General features: G+C 43.5%; 1 protein-coding gene across 1 annotated transcript; it reads right to left on the bottom strand.

The window, feature by feature from the left end:
* Positions 1-739: 739 nt before the first annotated feature.
* Positions 740-14,310, bottom strand: TOP3B (DNA topoisomerase III beta). The gene is made up of 17 exons (XM_042829124.1): positions 14,092-14,310; positions 13,076-13,207; positions 12,223-12,329; positions 11,474-11,548; positions 10,049-10,245; positions 9,460-9,616; positions 8,237-8,350; positions 7,239-7,329; positions 6,774-6,928; positions 6,464-6,569; positions 5,428-5,574; positions 4,497-4,670; positions 3,602-3,730; positions 3,208-3,357; positions 2,709-2,809; positions 2,260-2,461; positions 740-1,261 (listed from the first exon to the last, which is right to left on the bottom strand). The coding sequence occupies exons 1-17, from the start codon at positions 14,159-14,161 to the stop codon at positions 780-782; spliced, it is 2,589 nt and encodes an 862-aa protein (XP_042685058.1). The 5' UTR covers positions 14,162-14,310; the 3' UTR covers positions 740-779.
* Between the last annotated feature and the right edge of the window lie 4,001 nt (positions 14,311-18,311).

Raw genomic sequence — 18,311 nt, forward strand, 5'->3', positions numbered from 1 at the left:
GGGAAGGGAAGGGAGTGGACGGCGGGGCCCGGACGGCGCCTTTAAGCGGGGCGGGGCGGGGCCGGGCGGCACGTGGCCGGACGGGGCGGGCGCTCCTCCCGCGGGGCGGACGGGAGCCCGGCCGGCGGCTCCGCAGCGCGGGTAACGGCGCGTCCACCCAACGGAGGGAGCTTCAGCACGCACAACCTGCAGCAGCTTTTCACTTCAGACGCAGCCGTAGGGTCCCTCTCCCTCACAGAAAAGGCTTCTGGCGGTACCCGGTTAGAACGGAACGTTTCCAGCAAGGAACAAAGCAGAAGCACCGGCTGCGGTTCGGTGCGCTGACAGCTGCCGTCGCTCCCCCCACCCCCTATCGCCAAAGCCAGCTCACATCGCCCGCCTCCCGCTTATTCAATCACCGCAGAGCTCTGAAAAGAAAGAATAAGCGGTCAATGCTTTTAAACTTTGTAGTTAAAAGTTGAATGCAGTTAAAAGTAGATACGCAGCTGTAGTTAAAAGGCAAGGTCACACCTGAGCATCACCAGCCCCAGACAGACACGAGTCCTAGCAGATGTCTTTTTCTTCTTTCGACATAACCATCAAATCTAAAATCCGCATTTTGATGCTCTCTACGTCCACCCGGCACCAACTTCCCGCAGAGAACTGCTACTTTTCTTTTTCCACTTAGAACCAGAAACACAACACATACCAATACAGTACTTGCCTTAGCACAGGAAACAATGACAGCAACAGAAACAAATTTTTTATAAGAAGTTTATTTATTTTGCATTGTGTGACCATTATACAAAGTAAGCAGCCAGAGCTGCCATTTTGTCCTTGGGTTTCTTTGGGTTAGGTCTTCCCCCAGGCCTCCGCCCTTTTCCCCTTCCTCGACCTTGCCTTTTCCCTTGTCCGCCACGGTGCATGGGGTGCCTCATGGCTGCGTGTTTCAGCTCCACCAGGTCTTGAAACACAGGGTCACAGAATACACAGCCTGAATGCTGGGTCTCATCACCAGGTAGAGGAGATTTGGCTTTGTTGAAATCTACGTCCACAAGAGCGGCATCACACAACTCACAGGTCTCTGGTGACACTCGGACTTTGTGGGCATTCTCAAAGAAATGCACAATCACATTGCATTTGTTGCAGGCCATCTTCCACTTGGGACCTGACGTTGAGTCTAGCACCAGAACTCCATTCTCACATTCAACACACTGCCCAATTCCAAGCATGCTAAGAGAATGCTGGCATGTGGGGTGGGTGCATTCATTACAGCCCATTCCTGGTGGAAGAAGAGTGAAACTATACCACTGTGGAATCCTCTATATTACTGCTGCTCAGTTTGCAGAAAGTGAGACACAGAATTGAAAGACAGCTTAGTACGCTACCGGTTTTCTAAACCACTGCACAACAGAACAGAACTCCAAAAGGAGACCTGTCTTTTCACTTCTTCAGAATAACCCCTTGCTCCCAATCGTACGACTCCTAGACAACGCTGCTGTACAGCACACAGTTTGGATATATGAAGTGTTGAAAAAACATTTTCAATTAAATGTATGACTCCTAATTGCTCTTTACAGTTACACTGTATGCTAATAGCATAAGACACTTTTAATCACAAGACTGTAATAAAAAAAAAAAAAAAAAAGACGTCAGAAAGCTCCTGCCACTCATTCAAAGCCTCCAAGCATTAACTTAAATAGCTTTTGATCTCAGTTACCATACTAACTGCTATGCTATTTTTGCCCCTTCTTATATCCTTCAATAATTTCTAACGTACCATCTATATCCCTGTATCAAAATACAGTTCTCCCCCTCTATCCTTAATCTATAGTCTCATCCATATAACAAACGTTAGAAAGGTCACCTACTGTGCATGTAGATCAGTTAATATTGTATTTTCTTCATAAAATCTGTTGTTGTTTATTCAACATTCTGAGTAAGAGTTTTCCTAAAAACTGTAAGACATGGCTGCATGACCAACTCTAAAGTGTTTCTCCAGATGCTCCACGTCCTTTTAGAAAAAGATGGATTCAAAAAATGGCTAATCTCCTAACATCTGAATTCATGCCCAAAATGCTGCTATTTCGACAAAAGCAGCTTTCACTAAACTCCAGGAACACTGAAGTAAGAACAATAGTTGAAAGCACACCAGCCTCTCTCTTCTGTCTTGTAGCAAAAGCAGTAACAGCAGCCTCTCATATTCAAGAAAATACACAGGGAACTTCCACAAAGATAACTAACATTTGAGCTAAACCCCCTGCATTTTATTTATTTTACCTTTTTTCATGTCCCTGAAGGGAGGATGGTTGTAACAGTATGGACAGAGTGGGTAGCTCTTTCCTCTGGATCCAGACGACCACAACACCAGCTCAAAGTCATCAAGGGGGCAACGCAACTCTTTGTAGAGCTTAATTGTACCGTTCTGTGGAAGACTGTAGGTATCATCACAGTGAGAGCAGTGCAGACGACTTGGTTTGGCCTGGAAAGAGAATGCAACTCTTCAGAACATCTGAATGGCCAGTTCAAAACTTGCAGGAAATCCAGCAGTGACCACTCTGATTTGCACTGCATAGAAAAACTGCATCAGGCTTCACCCTTTTCCCTCCTCCCCATGAAGTGCTTTCTTGACAACGACATTTGAATCCACACTGAACAATGGCAAGGGGGTTTCTAATCACTGCTCCCCAGCAAGTGAAATTTAAAATCCAAACACAATGTGAACTTACCTGAATATATTTCATAAAACGATGGCATTTGCCACAGCGGGAAAGAGGTTTACCTGTGGCAGCTAAGGGTGAAAATGATACTTCCATCAGCTCATCCATACCTGGAGAAAAAGGAATTCCATCTGTGTTAGAATTCTTCCCCCAAGAGGAAACTTTGCACAGTACTATTTACAGGACCAGCGAAGACGTAGTGGGAATTAAAGTAGTTTACTCACATTACACTTCCTTGTTCAGGATAACTTTTTTTCTTTAATTATTATTTTGCAATAAGCATCCACAAACACAGCAGAATAAGTACTTCAGCTTGTTTGAAGCTTTTCACCACTACGCAGTCACAAAACCAGTTTTAAGTGGAATTTTGGAGACAAGATAGAATCTCCTTTGTAAAGCAACAGTCCTGGCACAACTTTCAGTGAGCCTAAAACCCTAAAAGCAACCTCATTTGAAAGTACAACAATTAAGTAGTTGTTGTACATGTGAAATTCCCTACAAGTTTTACCTGCAATAGAATCCACAAAATAGTGAAATTTTCTTTTGAAGATGTCAAGGGTATGCTCCAGGACCTGGTGGTAATTTGCTTTACCCAGAGCTATCAAGTTGAGTTGCTTCTCCACAGCACTGCGGATCGTGGGAAGAACTAATTCTGCATCTACCAGAAAAAACAAAGACGGTAGCAACAGAGAAGCAGCAACAGTAGACCAAAAACAGAAGAAACTGCCTATATATAAAACAGTATCAAAATAAATTTGAGTTTTTACAGAGTTTAGAATTAGTAATACTTTCCTAGAGGTATCTCTTCAGACAAAGATTATTTATACAATGACAAAAGCCCCTGACTTACTGAAGGGGACAAAAGGTAAGAGGATGAATTTGGAGGAGAGCATTCAACTGACCTATTTTGTAATAACCATGAACCAGAACAATTCCAAGGTTTGTAGGCTTTAGTCTCCGACCGCTCTCCACTGTGACATAGTTCCGCTGGCAAATGTTGTTGATGTGAACTGGAATACTTGCATCAGTTCCTGCCACACAAAGGAAGATAAAATAATCCAAAGTTTTCACTGAACTACTAGCTTCTGACTTCTCTGGTTTTGTGTCATATTACAGCACTTCTGAGACTGCTTTTTGCTAATACCCAGTTTCCAGTGGACAATATCTCTATCTGTTGACATATATGTTCCTTTGCAGTTCTCAGAAGGCTGAAACATGTTTTAACCTTAATCCTTTCATCTCTTCCAAGGAATTAGTGATGGGAAGGAAGCTATTCTCACAATCACTTATTCTGGAAAAATAAAGTGGAAAAAAGATACTGTATTTGTATGGACTGGACATGTTTATGAAAATGTACTGAAGGAAGCAAGTCAGATTGAGAAAGAAAAATAACACTGTAATAAATTATATAATAAAATACTTAAAGATTATTGGAGCCAGCAAAACTGAGGCAAACTGTACAGACAGAAAACCATTGCTAACAACTGGAGGCACATTCTTCCATGCAATAGCTCTCTATGACACAGAAGTGCCAAGGAGAGATTAAGAACAGTTTTTGCTTTGGTCAGAAACTGGGCATAAGGATAAAATGAACGAAACGCGGGGAAAGCAGAATCTACCATCCACTAAGAGGTGATACAGGCATTGTGGTTTGATGGGAAAGAGATCATGTCTGGACTTATTCAAATGAATACTGAAAGGTCATTACCAACAGGGAAAGTTCAGAGGGGTGATTCAGACCCTTTGCCCTCTTAGCAGATGTATTACAGGATAAATGTGTGTTAAGCAAGTACCTACCAATGCCATGCTTTTCCATCAGTGTGATGAGTTCTGCTTCTGTCAGGTAGTCAGGAGGACTGGTTTGCATTTCCAGCAATTTTATTTCCCCAACTGGAAAGAGATCTCCTTTCTCACAGCAGGGAAGGCTCTCTTCTAATGGAATGCTGTGCCAAGGCATAATTTCTGTGAACCCTGGAGGTAAACAAAATAATGAGAGCTTATCTTCACAGCTTACAAAAGGCCAAGACTCCTATTTCTGATTTTAACGTGGGCTACACAATGCATATCAAAGTTGAGAGGCTGTTTGCCCTCCCTGCAGACAATATTTGAAATACTACATCAAGAAATGGGATCTCCCACTGCATCAAAGCTGTTCTGTGGAAAATTGGGTCCAGCTGATATATTGAGAGAAAAAGGAAACTGCAGAAAAAGAGAAAACCAACCAAGGCTTTCCTCAAAGGAAAGCATAGTGCCAGAAGTCTTACCAAATGGATGGGAAGAGCCTCTTAAAAAGAAAATGCAAATACTAAGTTGTATTAATGTAACAGATGACTTGCTGTGAACATTTCACTGAGGGTACTACAGTCTTTTTCCTGAGGCTCAAGGAAAAAAATGTAAAGAAAAAAAAAAAAAAAAAAAAAAAAAAAAAATCAATCCTTGTATAATATAAATCACAAAAAGCATTTGCAGTCTGAAAAACAACAACCGGTCTTTACACTGGTAAGTGTGGCACTAAAAACTTTGAGACTACTACGTGGGAAGTACATCCTTTCCTAGGGTAACAGAAATGAAAAGACAAAGATTCAGTCCTTGTGATCTTAATAAGCTCCAGGAAAAAAAGTCTTAAATTCGACTTGCTCACTTTTATACCTATTTAATGCATGAATTGGTAATTCATGCATTGGTCATTCAAATTGTAGCTAACTACTTACTCCCTGGTTAGTCTTACCTGGTGAAGTTACCACTTTTCCGACGCAGCTAAAACGTTCAGGGCCAATACTGAAAGAAATGTTGGTTTGTAGGTACTTGCAGTCAGCGCTCACAGTGGCAATGAAATGCCTAGTTATGTACTCATACAGTCGCCATCCATCTCCACCTGGGGATAAACAATATCTTACTCCCACAAATAAGTCTTGCAGCACCATATAAAATCTGCACTAGAAGATATCAAATTTCCACAGAAACCACAGGGAAAACTGGTACCTAAGAGAAAATGAGATTCAGAAGTCCATCCAACTTCCCCTTTAAAATTGCCTACCCATAAAATCACGTTAGAATCCTCTGTTACATTGTTTTGGTTTTTTTTTAAATGTTATCAACCAGATTGCCTGACAAACTAGCACAGCACAGACAAGAGCTGCATGCAGTTTCCTTAATCACAATATATAGCTAGGAGATCAAATAGTGGAGGTTACACTGTTATAAACAGAAAACTAAGCTTCTAAGTATCAGTCTTGTGCTTTGCAGATTTCATCCTACCGTGTATAAAGAAGTTTTACATAGCCATTCAGTAAGCTACATGGTTACTCAATTTACTTCTCTATCAGAGCTGATTTCACTGATGACTGAAAATCAGGATTTACCAGTTTTCTACAACAATCTTAGTTATTCCTAATAAACACATCACACTCACTATACTTCCTTATAATTTTTAAATCTCTCTTTCACAGGTCACAGCATAGAGTCAAATCTTACATTTTAACATAATGAACACAGAACACAGGAAAAAAATTAAATTCAGCTGAAGTCTGAATTTCAAGCAGAAATATTTAATAAAGTTTCAGCACTTTGAAGCCATTACAGGGCAAATCTCTCTGAGAGTTCTGATCTTTGCTGTTATTAGAAACTTAAGGTAAAGTCTGCTCTTCTGTCCAGCTCTTCCAATTCAGATTTTACATTAAAACCTAGAGTCTTTTAACATAGCTCCCAAACCTTCAGGAGCAGATTTCCTCAGAGCGTTCTAACACTATTCAATTTGTCTATACCTAATTCTGCTTCTGTTGCAGCTTTCATTGGAGTGATGGGAGGATGGTCCCCTGCATCATGGCCTTTCCTTGGACGATTGATGCCTTCTGATAGCAATGCTTTTACCTGGGTGAAGGAAAAGAGAGAAAACAGGCTGAAGTGGGTAGCAGGTCTCCACTATCAGGTTAAAAGTTTTTTTGAGATCAAACCCGTAACTACAATATCTGTATGTAAAAGCAATTACAGATCAAAGCGTACAGGTGAGATGTGTTACAACACGGACCAGAGAACCATCTGTAGAACAGCAGAGGTGTTGCTTTATGTACTCACCGTTTCTGCCCAGTAAGGATTATTAGCTTGCTGTCTCAAGCATCCCTTCAAGTCAAAGTTTTCTGGATAATGGGTAGTTTCTGTTCGAGGGTAGCTGATATAACCCTGCGTATACAGACGCTCTGCTATCTGCATGGCGTGCTGCGGACCCATTCCTGGGATGGCACAGGAGAGGAGAAAATCATACAGCAATCTGTAGATGGTCTGGTTGCCGAGTCTTAAAGCATACCTTATCAAAACATTTCCATTAGTTATAAATTACTGCTTGTCCTTTCTGTAAGGCTTTTGCCACCTTGATCTGACCCAGCATTTCTGACATGCTTTCTAAACGTGTTTCCCAAAAGTGATACACTGTAGGGAGAGGAGACTCATCAAAACATATTTTATATGGGCTTGATTTTTTCAGCTGAGAATCCAAAGTATTTTGCTCTAAATCAGTGTGAAAATCTAAACTTTTACACGTACCTAAAGCAGCACTGGCCACTCGTAGCATTTCTACCGTGTTCAGAGCCAGTGGTCTCTGCTTCACCTTCTCTTTTTTACTCACAGATTCTACCTAGAAAATAGCATTTTTCCAGTAAAAGTTTTGAAGCTTGGTAATTAATAAATGCATAATTTCCATTATGATTAAAACCACGTTGTATAACTACATTACCTGCTTTTGTCATATCTGTTTTGATTTTTTTCCTTAGAACAGTAACCACCAAATCTGGTGGAAATCTGACTGGAAACAGCTTTACCAAATGCTGAAGGTACAGCCCAAGGGTCCCTTCACACCATGGACTAGATCAGACCTACCACTGGATACGCAGAAAAGTAGCTTATTGCTATCTTCACTTCCCATTTAGCTCAGCAGCACATTTGTCAGTGCTGCAAGGGTGTAGTGCTCAATCCAAGTAGTGGTCCCTAAAGATAGGGATCTAGATTTTTGAAGACTTCACACAGCCTCTGAATGTTGATAGCTGTAAACATTTAAATCCCAACACACTGACAAACAAGTATTGAACAGAACAGAATTACAAGTTAGTTGGCTATAGAGACTGCACCATACACAATTAAAAATTTAACCGCAGGAGTGCTGTTACATAAGTAAGCAAATTCTGATCTGTACAGTGTCCTTTGGGAAACAAGAGGTCTGCTCAGAGTTCTGAACTGCGTTTCTCAGCAAGTTCAGCAATGAAAACTGCTAATTCCTGTCATGAATGATGACCATTTCCAAAGTCCAGAATGGGCTTCTGTTGAGACGACCATACCAGTGCGACTCAAACGACACAAACTACAATCACGAACCTTTTTGCTTCTTGTTTATACAAAGTTGAATTGAATTTAAAAAAAACAGATCATATTTCATAACTTTCTTCACCAAAAGAACAGAAAACAAAACAATATACAGTAGATGAAATATTAAGTAGCATCTCCTTTATGTGAAATATGCTCTAGCAACACCTAGTAAACACTCCTACCTTTGCTTCTCTTGCCGTCTTTGTTACATTCAGGAACATCTGAGCAATCTCACGATCAAATACCCGCACTCTATCCCAATCCAAAGTGAGAGAACTTTCTTTCTCAGGGTTCACCTGGTTGATCAAAAAACAAACAACAACAACAACTAAACTCCCACCAACACTATTATTAAAAGTGCAGAATGCACTTTTCCAACAATAATCCAGAAAGTAAACCCTAGTAACAGATGTTCTTCAAGAGCTCCAAGCACGCAGCTGTACTCACGTTCCAGTGGCTTTTGAGAAACAGCGTAATTTGAGTTCAGGAGAATGACTGGAATTACTCTTGCAGTTAACTGAAATTCTATCTTTATTTTTAATATTTGGAATAACAAAGGCAAAAAGGGCAAAAATTCAACGTTTATCATTTTGACTTGCAAAATTAATTCTTTGCATTAAAAACAAAAGCGTACATAGGCCCCATTCCAAGTCCCACCTACAAAAATAAATATGAACTCATCAGTGTGTGTGCATGCAACTCCCTGAAAACGGCACCAAATACTTCCTAGCACGACACAAATAAATGAGATGTATCAAAAAACAGATGAGAGTAGACACTGGATTTCACCTTTTTTTTTCTTTTTAAATTTTAAAATCTAAAAATGGCAACTTCTTACCATCTATCTTCTACTTATTTACACAATCCATGTCATCACAAACAGTAAAACCATGTTGGTTTGCTCTCCAAGCTTGGACAGCAGCAAGGCTATAAAACTGCCATAAGCAGCCAAAGCATTCAGAGGACTCAGCATCAACACAATGAACATTTTATTTACTTTAGAATTCCAATACTCAGCAATGCCAATGCTTGCTGGCAGACAAATTTATTCTTGGATTCAAATTAACACCACAGTTGGTCCAAGGACCCCAGGGAACAATAGCAAGCCATTTCAAGTAGTCTTTCTGGCTGAGTCTAAGCTTAGATGGTTAGCACTGAGGAATTCTTATGGCCAGCATACAATTACCACTTGAACACAGAACTGACATCATCAAATCTGCTCTAGAGAGAGTGGTGACACACACACACACGTAAACTGAAAGAAAATAACAAGTAAATTGGAGGCATTGTGAATCCTTGTCAGCAGCTACAAATTTATGAATGGACAAAATGAAAATATTAAGTGCATTTCTTTGTACATAAGAAGGAAAACATGTTTTAATCAAACAAGTAACACAAAGCTTACTTTAGCCTGCAGCACCCAGTAAGTCTCAGGCTTGAATGACTGGATTTTGTCGTGCCTTTCAACGCAGAATCCAAGTGTTGGTGTTTGACATGGCCCGAAGGAGATGAGGGAGCTGTCTAAATTTCCATATTTCCCCTGAAAATACTTGGTCTGAAATCTTAAGGGGAAGATAATATATAGCAATAAATACATCAATATCCTCATTCCCATGCAAAGAAGCAACTTTCAGGAACTTTTCCAGATATGTATGAATAATTTGCTAAGTCACTCAGGTGTATATATATATTAAAAAAAAAAAACTATTTTCAGAAACAACAAGTCTTAAAGCTAAAGAAGTTAGAATTACTTTGCTTCCTAGAATTCTGCTTACTCCCAAGGAAGTGTGAGAAGACTAAATAAGATATCTATTATCTGCTGACATTATTTTCTCTAACCTAGTTAAAGCTATAACACATTTTTTCACTTTACAGCACAGAACTGTTTGCTTTGGTACTCAGTAGAATTAGCCACTACAGCTCTAAGGCGTATTTTGCTGACAGAACAGTGCTCCTGAACCTTTCATAAAACTACATCCCATCTATGCTCTCACCTTGTAAATGCACAGCCAATTCTGAGATCCAGCTCCTGGCGGGCATCCACTGAAAGAGCTTCATTGCGATTGGGCTCTCCCAAATGATTCATGGCATTGCAGATGTCTGTGTCAGTAATAGAACTGAATTTAGCTCTATAAACTGTCCTTTCAGTGCTAGGAGGTTTGTTCATAACAGGAAGAACAGCATCAAGAACCTAATGAGGATCAAAAGCAGATTTTATAAGTAACTGAAAGCTCAGGGCTTAAGTCAGTTTTTCTCTCAGGAGCAAAAAACAAACCAAAACCTCCCCACAAAACACCTGCTGATGAGTAACTGTTTTCCTCATTCAGTAAGATATCGTGTCAGTACATAAACTGATAAGAACAGTATTTGTCTGTACACTAAAAAGCATATTAAGAACTACAAAAAAATGAAAGGTCTGTACATCAAACAGCAACTGCTGGAAGTGAAACACTATTCCTAGCTCAGAGCAAAGAGTCTCACCACTGCAGCTGTTGTACTGCGAATATCTGATGAACGTGCATCAGTTTCTACCTAGGTTGCCAAGGCACAGTAATGAAACAGTGGTATTTAAAGAACTTAAATACTTCATAAAATGTGTTTTTTAAACAAGAGAAAAAAAATAGTTTTCATGGAGTGTATAATCAATGAATATTAAGATGTTATAATTACAAAATAAACAAGAGAGTTTGGCAAAGCAGATTACGATAACAAGAAGAGAATAGATAGAAAGCTTACCCCTGGGCTCACTTACAAAACTCCAGCAGAGCAGATCTCCAGCAGAGATCCCTCCCCACTGGCAGCCAGCTCTTAAATAGGTCTAGGAGGGGTGCAGCCTGGCTCCACCCCTTCTGGCAGCACAGCTGCATTGCCTTCACCTGTGCTCCCCTGGCTCAGTGCTCCCTCAGGTGATCAATCAGAGGCTCAGGCTGTGACCCAGCAGCTCCCATACAATGGAGACTTCAGGGAACGGGATTTTTTTGAAGAGTCTCTGTACACCACAAAGTTTTAGTTCTACATCTTTACGGTGCAGAGTCCAAACTCCTGCTGTAAGCCAACATTTACAAACAGCCTCTATGCTCAGAAGTGTCTCAACTAAGCTAGGATAATGGAAATTAATTTTGTAAGGATGGCAAAAATAACTAAACCAGCTGTGAAACACTGACTCTGACAGAAAGCACTGCTACATTCCAACATTTAAGAGATCTTATTATTCCTCTCTGATCTGCAACATCAACGAAATCAATTACACTCTTTGACTGACATCTTACGAATTCAAAAACACGAGCTTTTCCACCAAGGTTCCCCATGCTTTTAAATTTTTATTTAACTTAGTTTGAATATTACCATGTATCCAAAGAACAACATACTGATAGTACCTCATGCTACAAATTAATACAATATGGTATTAGAAATCTTACTTCAAAACAGATGTTTTCTCCCTCCTTATCGCAATCCAACCACAAGACAATGCAATCACAGCCTCTTCCCTCCACCTGTAAAAGAAATTAGCACAGTAACCAGCAACTCAAACAAAAAATCTCTTCAGTAACTGTACAGCTTTTGTTTCTGTTTTAAAGCTCTAAAGATTGACACAATTTATTTGGTGCAAAAAGAATTGGGAGAAGAAAGCAAAAGGAACAAGAAAACAGCATGTAATTATAGAATGGTTTAAGAGAAAAGAAAGATGTGCTTCACAGAACCGAAAGTCTGCCTGAAAAAATACATATATCAGCATGGATGGCTCTGCAGTAGCAGAAGGCTTCTGAACTCCTGCCCCACACTATATGCATGATCTTGGGCCCAGTCCCTTCCCCTTCCTCTGTCTGAATTCTCACATCATTAAATCAAACAAACAATAACAACAACAAAAAAATCAAGAACGACTTTTCTAGCTCATAAAGATGCCAGGAAATCTAAACTTATCCAACAGATATCAATCTTACACCAAACACCTTCTTTCCAGAAAGAGTATAATTTTGAAAAAGGATCCAAACTATCACTTTCTTCCCACAGAAGTGCATGTGAGAAGAGGCTAACAGAGATATTTTGAAGGAGCCATTTGCAGGCTAGACCTTCCATGTGCTGTTAGAAGCCACACACGTATCCAATACACAGAGGGATCGTTTGTTTTGACACGAATCTCAAAAACATTTCATAAGAGGAATACCTGTAAAAACTTCACCATGGTCAGTTTGGGATTCGCTTCTTTCTTTTCTGTGGGAGCTTTGCTAAAAAGTTCTGCTGGATCCACCTTGTCCCAGCTGTTATATTTTCCTGAAAAGCAGAAGTGCATTAAAGTAGAGCTGTAAATAAACATTAAAAACCCCAGAACAATAGTTTGGCTGTCAAACTTTGTCTTGGAAAGCTTCCATCCTAATGCATCTTGCTTTACTGGATCTCAAGTGACCTCTTAACTCTGTGTGAACTGCAGCTGTAATTCTGAGACACGGCAGACAGAATTTAGAGACATACTACACATCTTTCAGAAACGTTAATATGAGCTATTAAAAAACTCCTGTTCCTGCAATCAGTTATCAGGCCAGGGAGCAATTTTTCCTGGTCTTCACAGTGCACACAAGAGGTGCACACTGCACTCTTTTACCATTACTCATGGCCAGCTATGTCACAGCCCTATTATGCTGTGAAGCATCCAGTACCACCATCTTCTCATATCAGAGCATTTGTTCATTTCCCTTTGTCAAAAATAACTGTTCACAAAATTGTTTAACAATTATATGACACTGTACTCCTTCAAAGCACTGTAATTCAGAATTTAATAGTTGGCAAATTAAGACTCATAATATAATTCAGGTATTGAAGATGTGTTGCACAGTCACACAAGTCAGCCAGGGGGCTAGAAACAAAAGTTAAAAACTGGAGACCACAAGGGATATTATCATACTCCCTTCCGCTCTTGTTCTCTTTAATGCTTTTCCTGAAGAAAACATCATACACGGAAATAATCCAGTCCTTGAAAATTTCACAAGCCATATCAGTTAAAGCACTCAACGAACAAATACCTATGAAATCCAAAGTCATGACATGACCACACACAGATGTCATCTTGAAACGGGCACTCTGCCCTATAAACGACCCCGAGTACTCATGCACAGAGCATGCACCATTCAGCCCCTTGCGAGAGGACATGCTTCCTGTGGGAATAAGAACACAATTAACAACAAAATACAAACTAAGAAGTAATAAAAAAAACAACTACTGAAACATTGTTCTTTCATAATTACACCCCCTTTTCTCTAGGCCAGACAACTAGGATCTTCCTGCTCATAAAATTCTAACTCTTTGATCAAGGTTCTGCTCCAACTATTGTTTTAAACTTTTTCTGTCATAATTCATTTTCGGTTGAAATATCCAGAATCTCCTTTGTCTTTCCCCACCAGAACCACAGAATGGCTTGCGTTGCAAGGAACCTCAGGGATCATCGAGCTCCAAGAGATCCTTAAGCAAATACAGCTGGTTTTCTGCCATCCACATCATTTACAGAATATTTACCATTGCTTCAGAAATTCCCAGACACCAGCTTACTACTTGACTGGCGTTTTCCAGAATCTGTATGCACTAACACACACTACAGACATACAAAAGAGAATCACAGAACAGGTTGGGTTGGAAAGGACCTCAAAGATTATCTTGTTCCAATGCCCCTGCCACAGACAGAGGTGCCAACCACTAAAGCAGGCACTGATCAGGCTGCCCAGAGGTAACAAAAACAGATTTCACGATTCTCAAGTTGAAGAAACAATGGCACATCAAAATACGCAGAATGAACAAAACGAAGCACCACTCAGTAATTTCATGAACGGGCAGCTGCTCTAAGCCACTGTTCCAGTGCCTGCTACCCCAAAGACAATCAAGTCTGCCACCTGGCTATCTCTTGACCTCACTTCTCCCGCAGAGATCTCAAGCACTGCCTCACGCAGCGAGGCTCTGTGCAGACCACGTCCATTTCCTCAGCAGGGCAGTGCCTCCATTCTGCCACTGCCAAAAAAGGACGAAACCGAGCCGCTTCCATTCCTACCCCTCGAGAGGATCTTGGCGATGGACTGCGCCAGGGAAGGCTTCTCCGCCACCATCAGCACAGTCCTCATCGTGGGCTGCCGAGACACGAACTGACAGGCGGCGCAGCGGTTCGGTTTCCCGGAGCCCACGGCACTCAGCTCACGGACGAGAGCCCGTTCTCAGCCTGGAGAGAGAGGGAACGCGGGAGCGCGCTGCGCAGCCCCAGCGACGAGCAGCCACGCATCGCACGAGCACGCAGCCAGAACCCGCCGCTCCGCGGGGCAGCCCGCAGCTTCACGGCGGAAAACGGCTCCAGCAGGCGCCCCGAGGAACAGCTCGAGCCCGGGGTCGGACGGGCCCCGAGAAGAGCCCCGCCGGAGCTCCCCGCCGAGCTGAAACACCTCCCAGCCCCGCACCTCAGCGAGCGGCCATAGCGCCCGCTCGCACTTCCGGGGCACGGCGCCGGAAGTCGGGGAGCGCTGCGGCACCTTCCGTCCCGTCCGCTGCGCCGGCGTCCCCTGCCGGTGTGGAGGAGTGACGGCGAGCCGCGGCTCCGCTCCTCACGTGCCGCCATGGGAGGGTCGGCGCGGCTCTGCCCTGCCCCGCGCGCGCTCCTGTGGACTGGCGGTCACCGCGCAGAGCGGAGCAGAACGGGCGGCAGCACCACGCGTACGGAATGAACGGAACGGATTCATCTTCGCTTAGATTAGTGGCATTATTAGATATACAGGTTACTAGGGAAGGAAACAATGCCAGGGATCTTTATTCTTGGCAAAAGCAAATCTGTGAGTTGCTAAAACAAATGTGTTCTTCAGTGCCTGGTTCTCTTTGACATCTGGGGAACATCTGGAACAATCAGTATGCAAGTTAACACAAAGCCTTCAGAGATGTCACAGGCATATTTTCAATTTCCTCTACAATAAGCCTGCTACAAAACCCACCATCTCTTCCTTTTTCAGCACCCAGCAGTTACTCTGTCCCCGTTCTGAAGGCTTCTCTCGCCCGCGCTGCGCTCACGGGGACACAGAGCGCCGCCCAGTCTCCGAGTGGCGTTGGCCGCAGAACGTTACAGCAAACGGCGCTTCCCAGGCAGCTCAGCGAGGTGCAGGTCTGCCTCTTCCCGAAGATGCAGAGCAGGATGCAGCCGGCCTGCACGCCCATTAACAAACTGTTGCTGATTAAGGGTCAATTCCCAGATCAGAACAGTGATAGGGTGTGCAGCACTGCCCTACGTTCCCATTTCCTCCGCCCCGCTGCATCGCTCCATCTCCGCAGCCACCACCACGGCCGGAGATCGGGCGGCAGCTGCCCCACTGCTGCTTTTGGCCGCTCAGGTCCAGGTGAAGGTTTACCGCCGCCAAAAAATCCTCCGGCAGCCCGGCCACCCTCTGCATGTCCATACACGCAGGTTCTCTTCAGCAACATCCGGCGTGCCAGGACCACGGGCGGTGGGCGCAGACTGAACGGGTTCCTCACGACCGTCGCGAAGCGCTGCCCGTGTTGCGCGGCTGACGGCACGCCGGGCCAGCAGGCAGGAAAGGTTCGGAGCGCAGAAGGACGGCGCTGAAGGACTCGGCCTGCCGTGCTGCAGCCGGCGCGCTGCGGAGCGCTTCCCCGCCAGGGAGCGGTGGCGGCGCGGGATCGGGCTGCTCGGCGTGGGCCGGGCCGGGGGGCGCTCGGAGCCGGCGCCCACCTCAGCCGGGACGCGGCCTGGAAAACATCTGCGGGCCGGGAGTGCCCTGCCCTCGCTGCCGCCTGTACAGCCCCGTGTTTTTCGGCGCCGTTTATTCCTGGGTTGTTTCGGCGGATGGTTATTTCAGCGGCGAAAGCCCTCGTCTTGGCATCCGTTCCGCATCGGCAGAGCTTGCGCCGTGCCTGAGCCTTGGGCTCCGCATCTCTGAACGACTTCGATCGTAACGCCTCGGTGCCTGGAGCTCCCGGGCTTGGGCAGTGGCTCCCCTCAATTCGGGGGTGTTCAACAGATCTGATTGCAAAGTTTATTTTAAGGGCAAGATAGGAAAAGCTGCAGAAGCACCAACTGTTGTGGAGAGCATGGTCACTCCTATTTTCACTCATTCCTGACCTTAGGGTAACTTTGCCCTATTTGTTTCCAAACACACTCGAAGAGATGGTCATGATATTAATAAGTATCGACAAGAGGATCAGGCTGGCAGAAACACATCTGGGAGGATGCCATAGACATCAGAAATGATGGAAATGCAGGCGATGAAAAAACAGTTTTTCTTCTTTTTTGGAACTAATAAAGAACTATGAGGCCACAAAAATGTGCCTGAAATCCCGAGCACAGGTCTGGTCTCCAGATACTTCGGAGATGGGAAGCAGGAGTCAACTGCATACAGAGAAATAACAGTTCTCAAAGTACTTTGGGTTGAAGCAAAAATTACTTGTTCCTTATAAGAAATTTAAAAAATTATAATAGAAGGAAGAGGAGAAGGAAGAAGGTGGATGCTGGCTGCAATAGGATATTCTTACTTCCTGGACTCACACACTCACACACACAACATCTCGTAGGATCTTGACCCAATTTTCCCCTTTGGTAGTAGTCTCTTATTCAAAGAGAAATGGAAAAGCCCACAGATAACCAAAGCTCTGTGTTAGAAAATACTCAGACTTCAATCCCGTATGTATCCACGTGTGTTTGCCAGTTTGTGCAGTACTGGCAAGGCAGAAAGGCTCACCTACTGACATGGTGGGGGAACACGTCACATTAAAGAGACTGCAGAGCTAAAAGTGCCCATTTATCTTCTGAAGCATTACTTCTCATTTAAGGCTTTCTTGAAATTGATGGAAAGGATCTGTGTGAATGGGAATGGATCCACAAGGATGAAACAGGAGAAACTAAATACACATATTGTGTTCAGGTTTGGTCTTGCACCGGCCTCTGTGTTCCAGCCCAGTTTGGGCACTGACAATAAACCACAGTTCAGGTTGGATAATCCCTCTCCAAATGCAGTCTGTGATAAGAAAACAAAACAATAACAGAAACAAAGCAAAAAGAAACAAAAGCAACATGGTGGTGACCATCTGAAATCCATATCCCCACGTTCCCTGCGTGTGGGCAACTGCGCTGCAGACCTGAGGGTACAGCTGTAGGAGATGCAGACCTCAGCACAGACCTCAGCTGCTTTCATGCTGTTATTTGCAAATTGATGCAGCACAGCCACGTTGCCGCAAAGGCCCCATCTCCAAGCCAGGAGCTGAGATCAGGGAAGTGCAGTTCATGTGGGAGCCTATCTGAGCAGAAAGATCTGCACAAGTTGCACTCTTACCGCATTGTGCAGACATGCTCTGAGATCACCTCCCATCAGCAGGCTCAGCGTGCTTCCCATCCCTGGAGAGCCTATCCCCCCAGAGGAGGTAACGTTGTCTGCGTGTCACATCAGGGAAGTCACTGTCACAGGGCACTGACGTGCAAGCTCTCCAAGAGCTGATCTACCTTCCAAACTCCTGCACAGTCTGTCCTGCACTGTGACCAGCTCCTCCTTCCCCACCCTGAGGACCCACTACGGCTGCCCACGCTCTCATACCCTGGCTCCAGTTCCAGGCTGATAAATGCCCTAGGTTGCTTGCAGTCACATCTCTGCTCCATGACCTGCATCTATATGCTCCCTGTGTTCCCAGCTGTAACACTTAGCATGGAGACATGCAGGTCGCCCTGCTAACAACCTAACGCTGGTCTGGCAGAACAGACTTACATGTGCTCTGGCTACAGTCAAATATATTTGCAATTTTAAAGACCTTTTTCAAACAAATCAATCTTAGATACCAATATACCTTGACAGAACCAACATTTGGATGTGAGCAAATATGTGTTTTATAATTCAGAACCATACAGGCAGGTTCAGACAGTCTTGTAAAGTCTGCTGTATACCTAATTACTCACATCTCTGCTTTCCAAGTGTCTGAGCTGTGTAAATTAGGGGTGAGGTAAATTCTTTGCTGTCACTTTGCAGAAACTTCAGCTGTTTGTTTGGTTTTGGTTTTTGTTTATAATTGGGTTTGGAAATTGGGATTTCTGCTTTGAGTTGGGTTGAACCCTCAGTACCAAGAGCTCTGTCTGCTGACCTCATTTGGAGCAAACCAGAAGTTCATTTTTGCCTGAGTTCTACATCCCTCTCCATCCAAGCTGGGGCAGAAAACATAACTGCATTTTTATGTTCTAGCCTTTCTTACATCCTTTCTCTGCCCCACACCTCTGAAGTTAAAATGACCCAAAGA

Source organism: Centrocercus urophasianus, unplaced genomic scaffold (genome assembly GCF_019232065.1).
Source record: "Centrocercus urophasianus isolate 14NV4802_14NV808 unplaced genomic scaffold, USGS_Curo_1.0 seq_30, whole genome shotgun sequence".
Classification (NCBI taxonomy): domain Eukaryota; kingdom Metazoa; phylum Chordata; class Aves; order Galliformes; family Phasianidae; genus Centrocercus; species Centrocercus urophasianus.

Coding starts and splice junctions, on each gene's coding strand:
- TOP3B (XM_042829124.1), bottom strand. CDS start 14,161: ATGAGGACTGTGCTGATGGTGGCGGAGAAGCCTTCCCTGGCGCAGTCC. Junction 3,731..4,496: donor GATGGAAAAGCATGGCATTG/GTAGGTACTTGC, acceptor TTTGTGTGGCAG/GAACTGATGCAAGTATTCCA. Junction 3,358..3,601: donor TCATGGTTATTACAAAATAG/GTCAGTTGAATG, acceptor TTTTTCTGGTAG/ATGCAGAATTAGTTCTTCCC.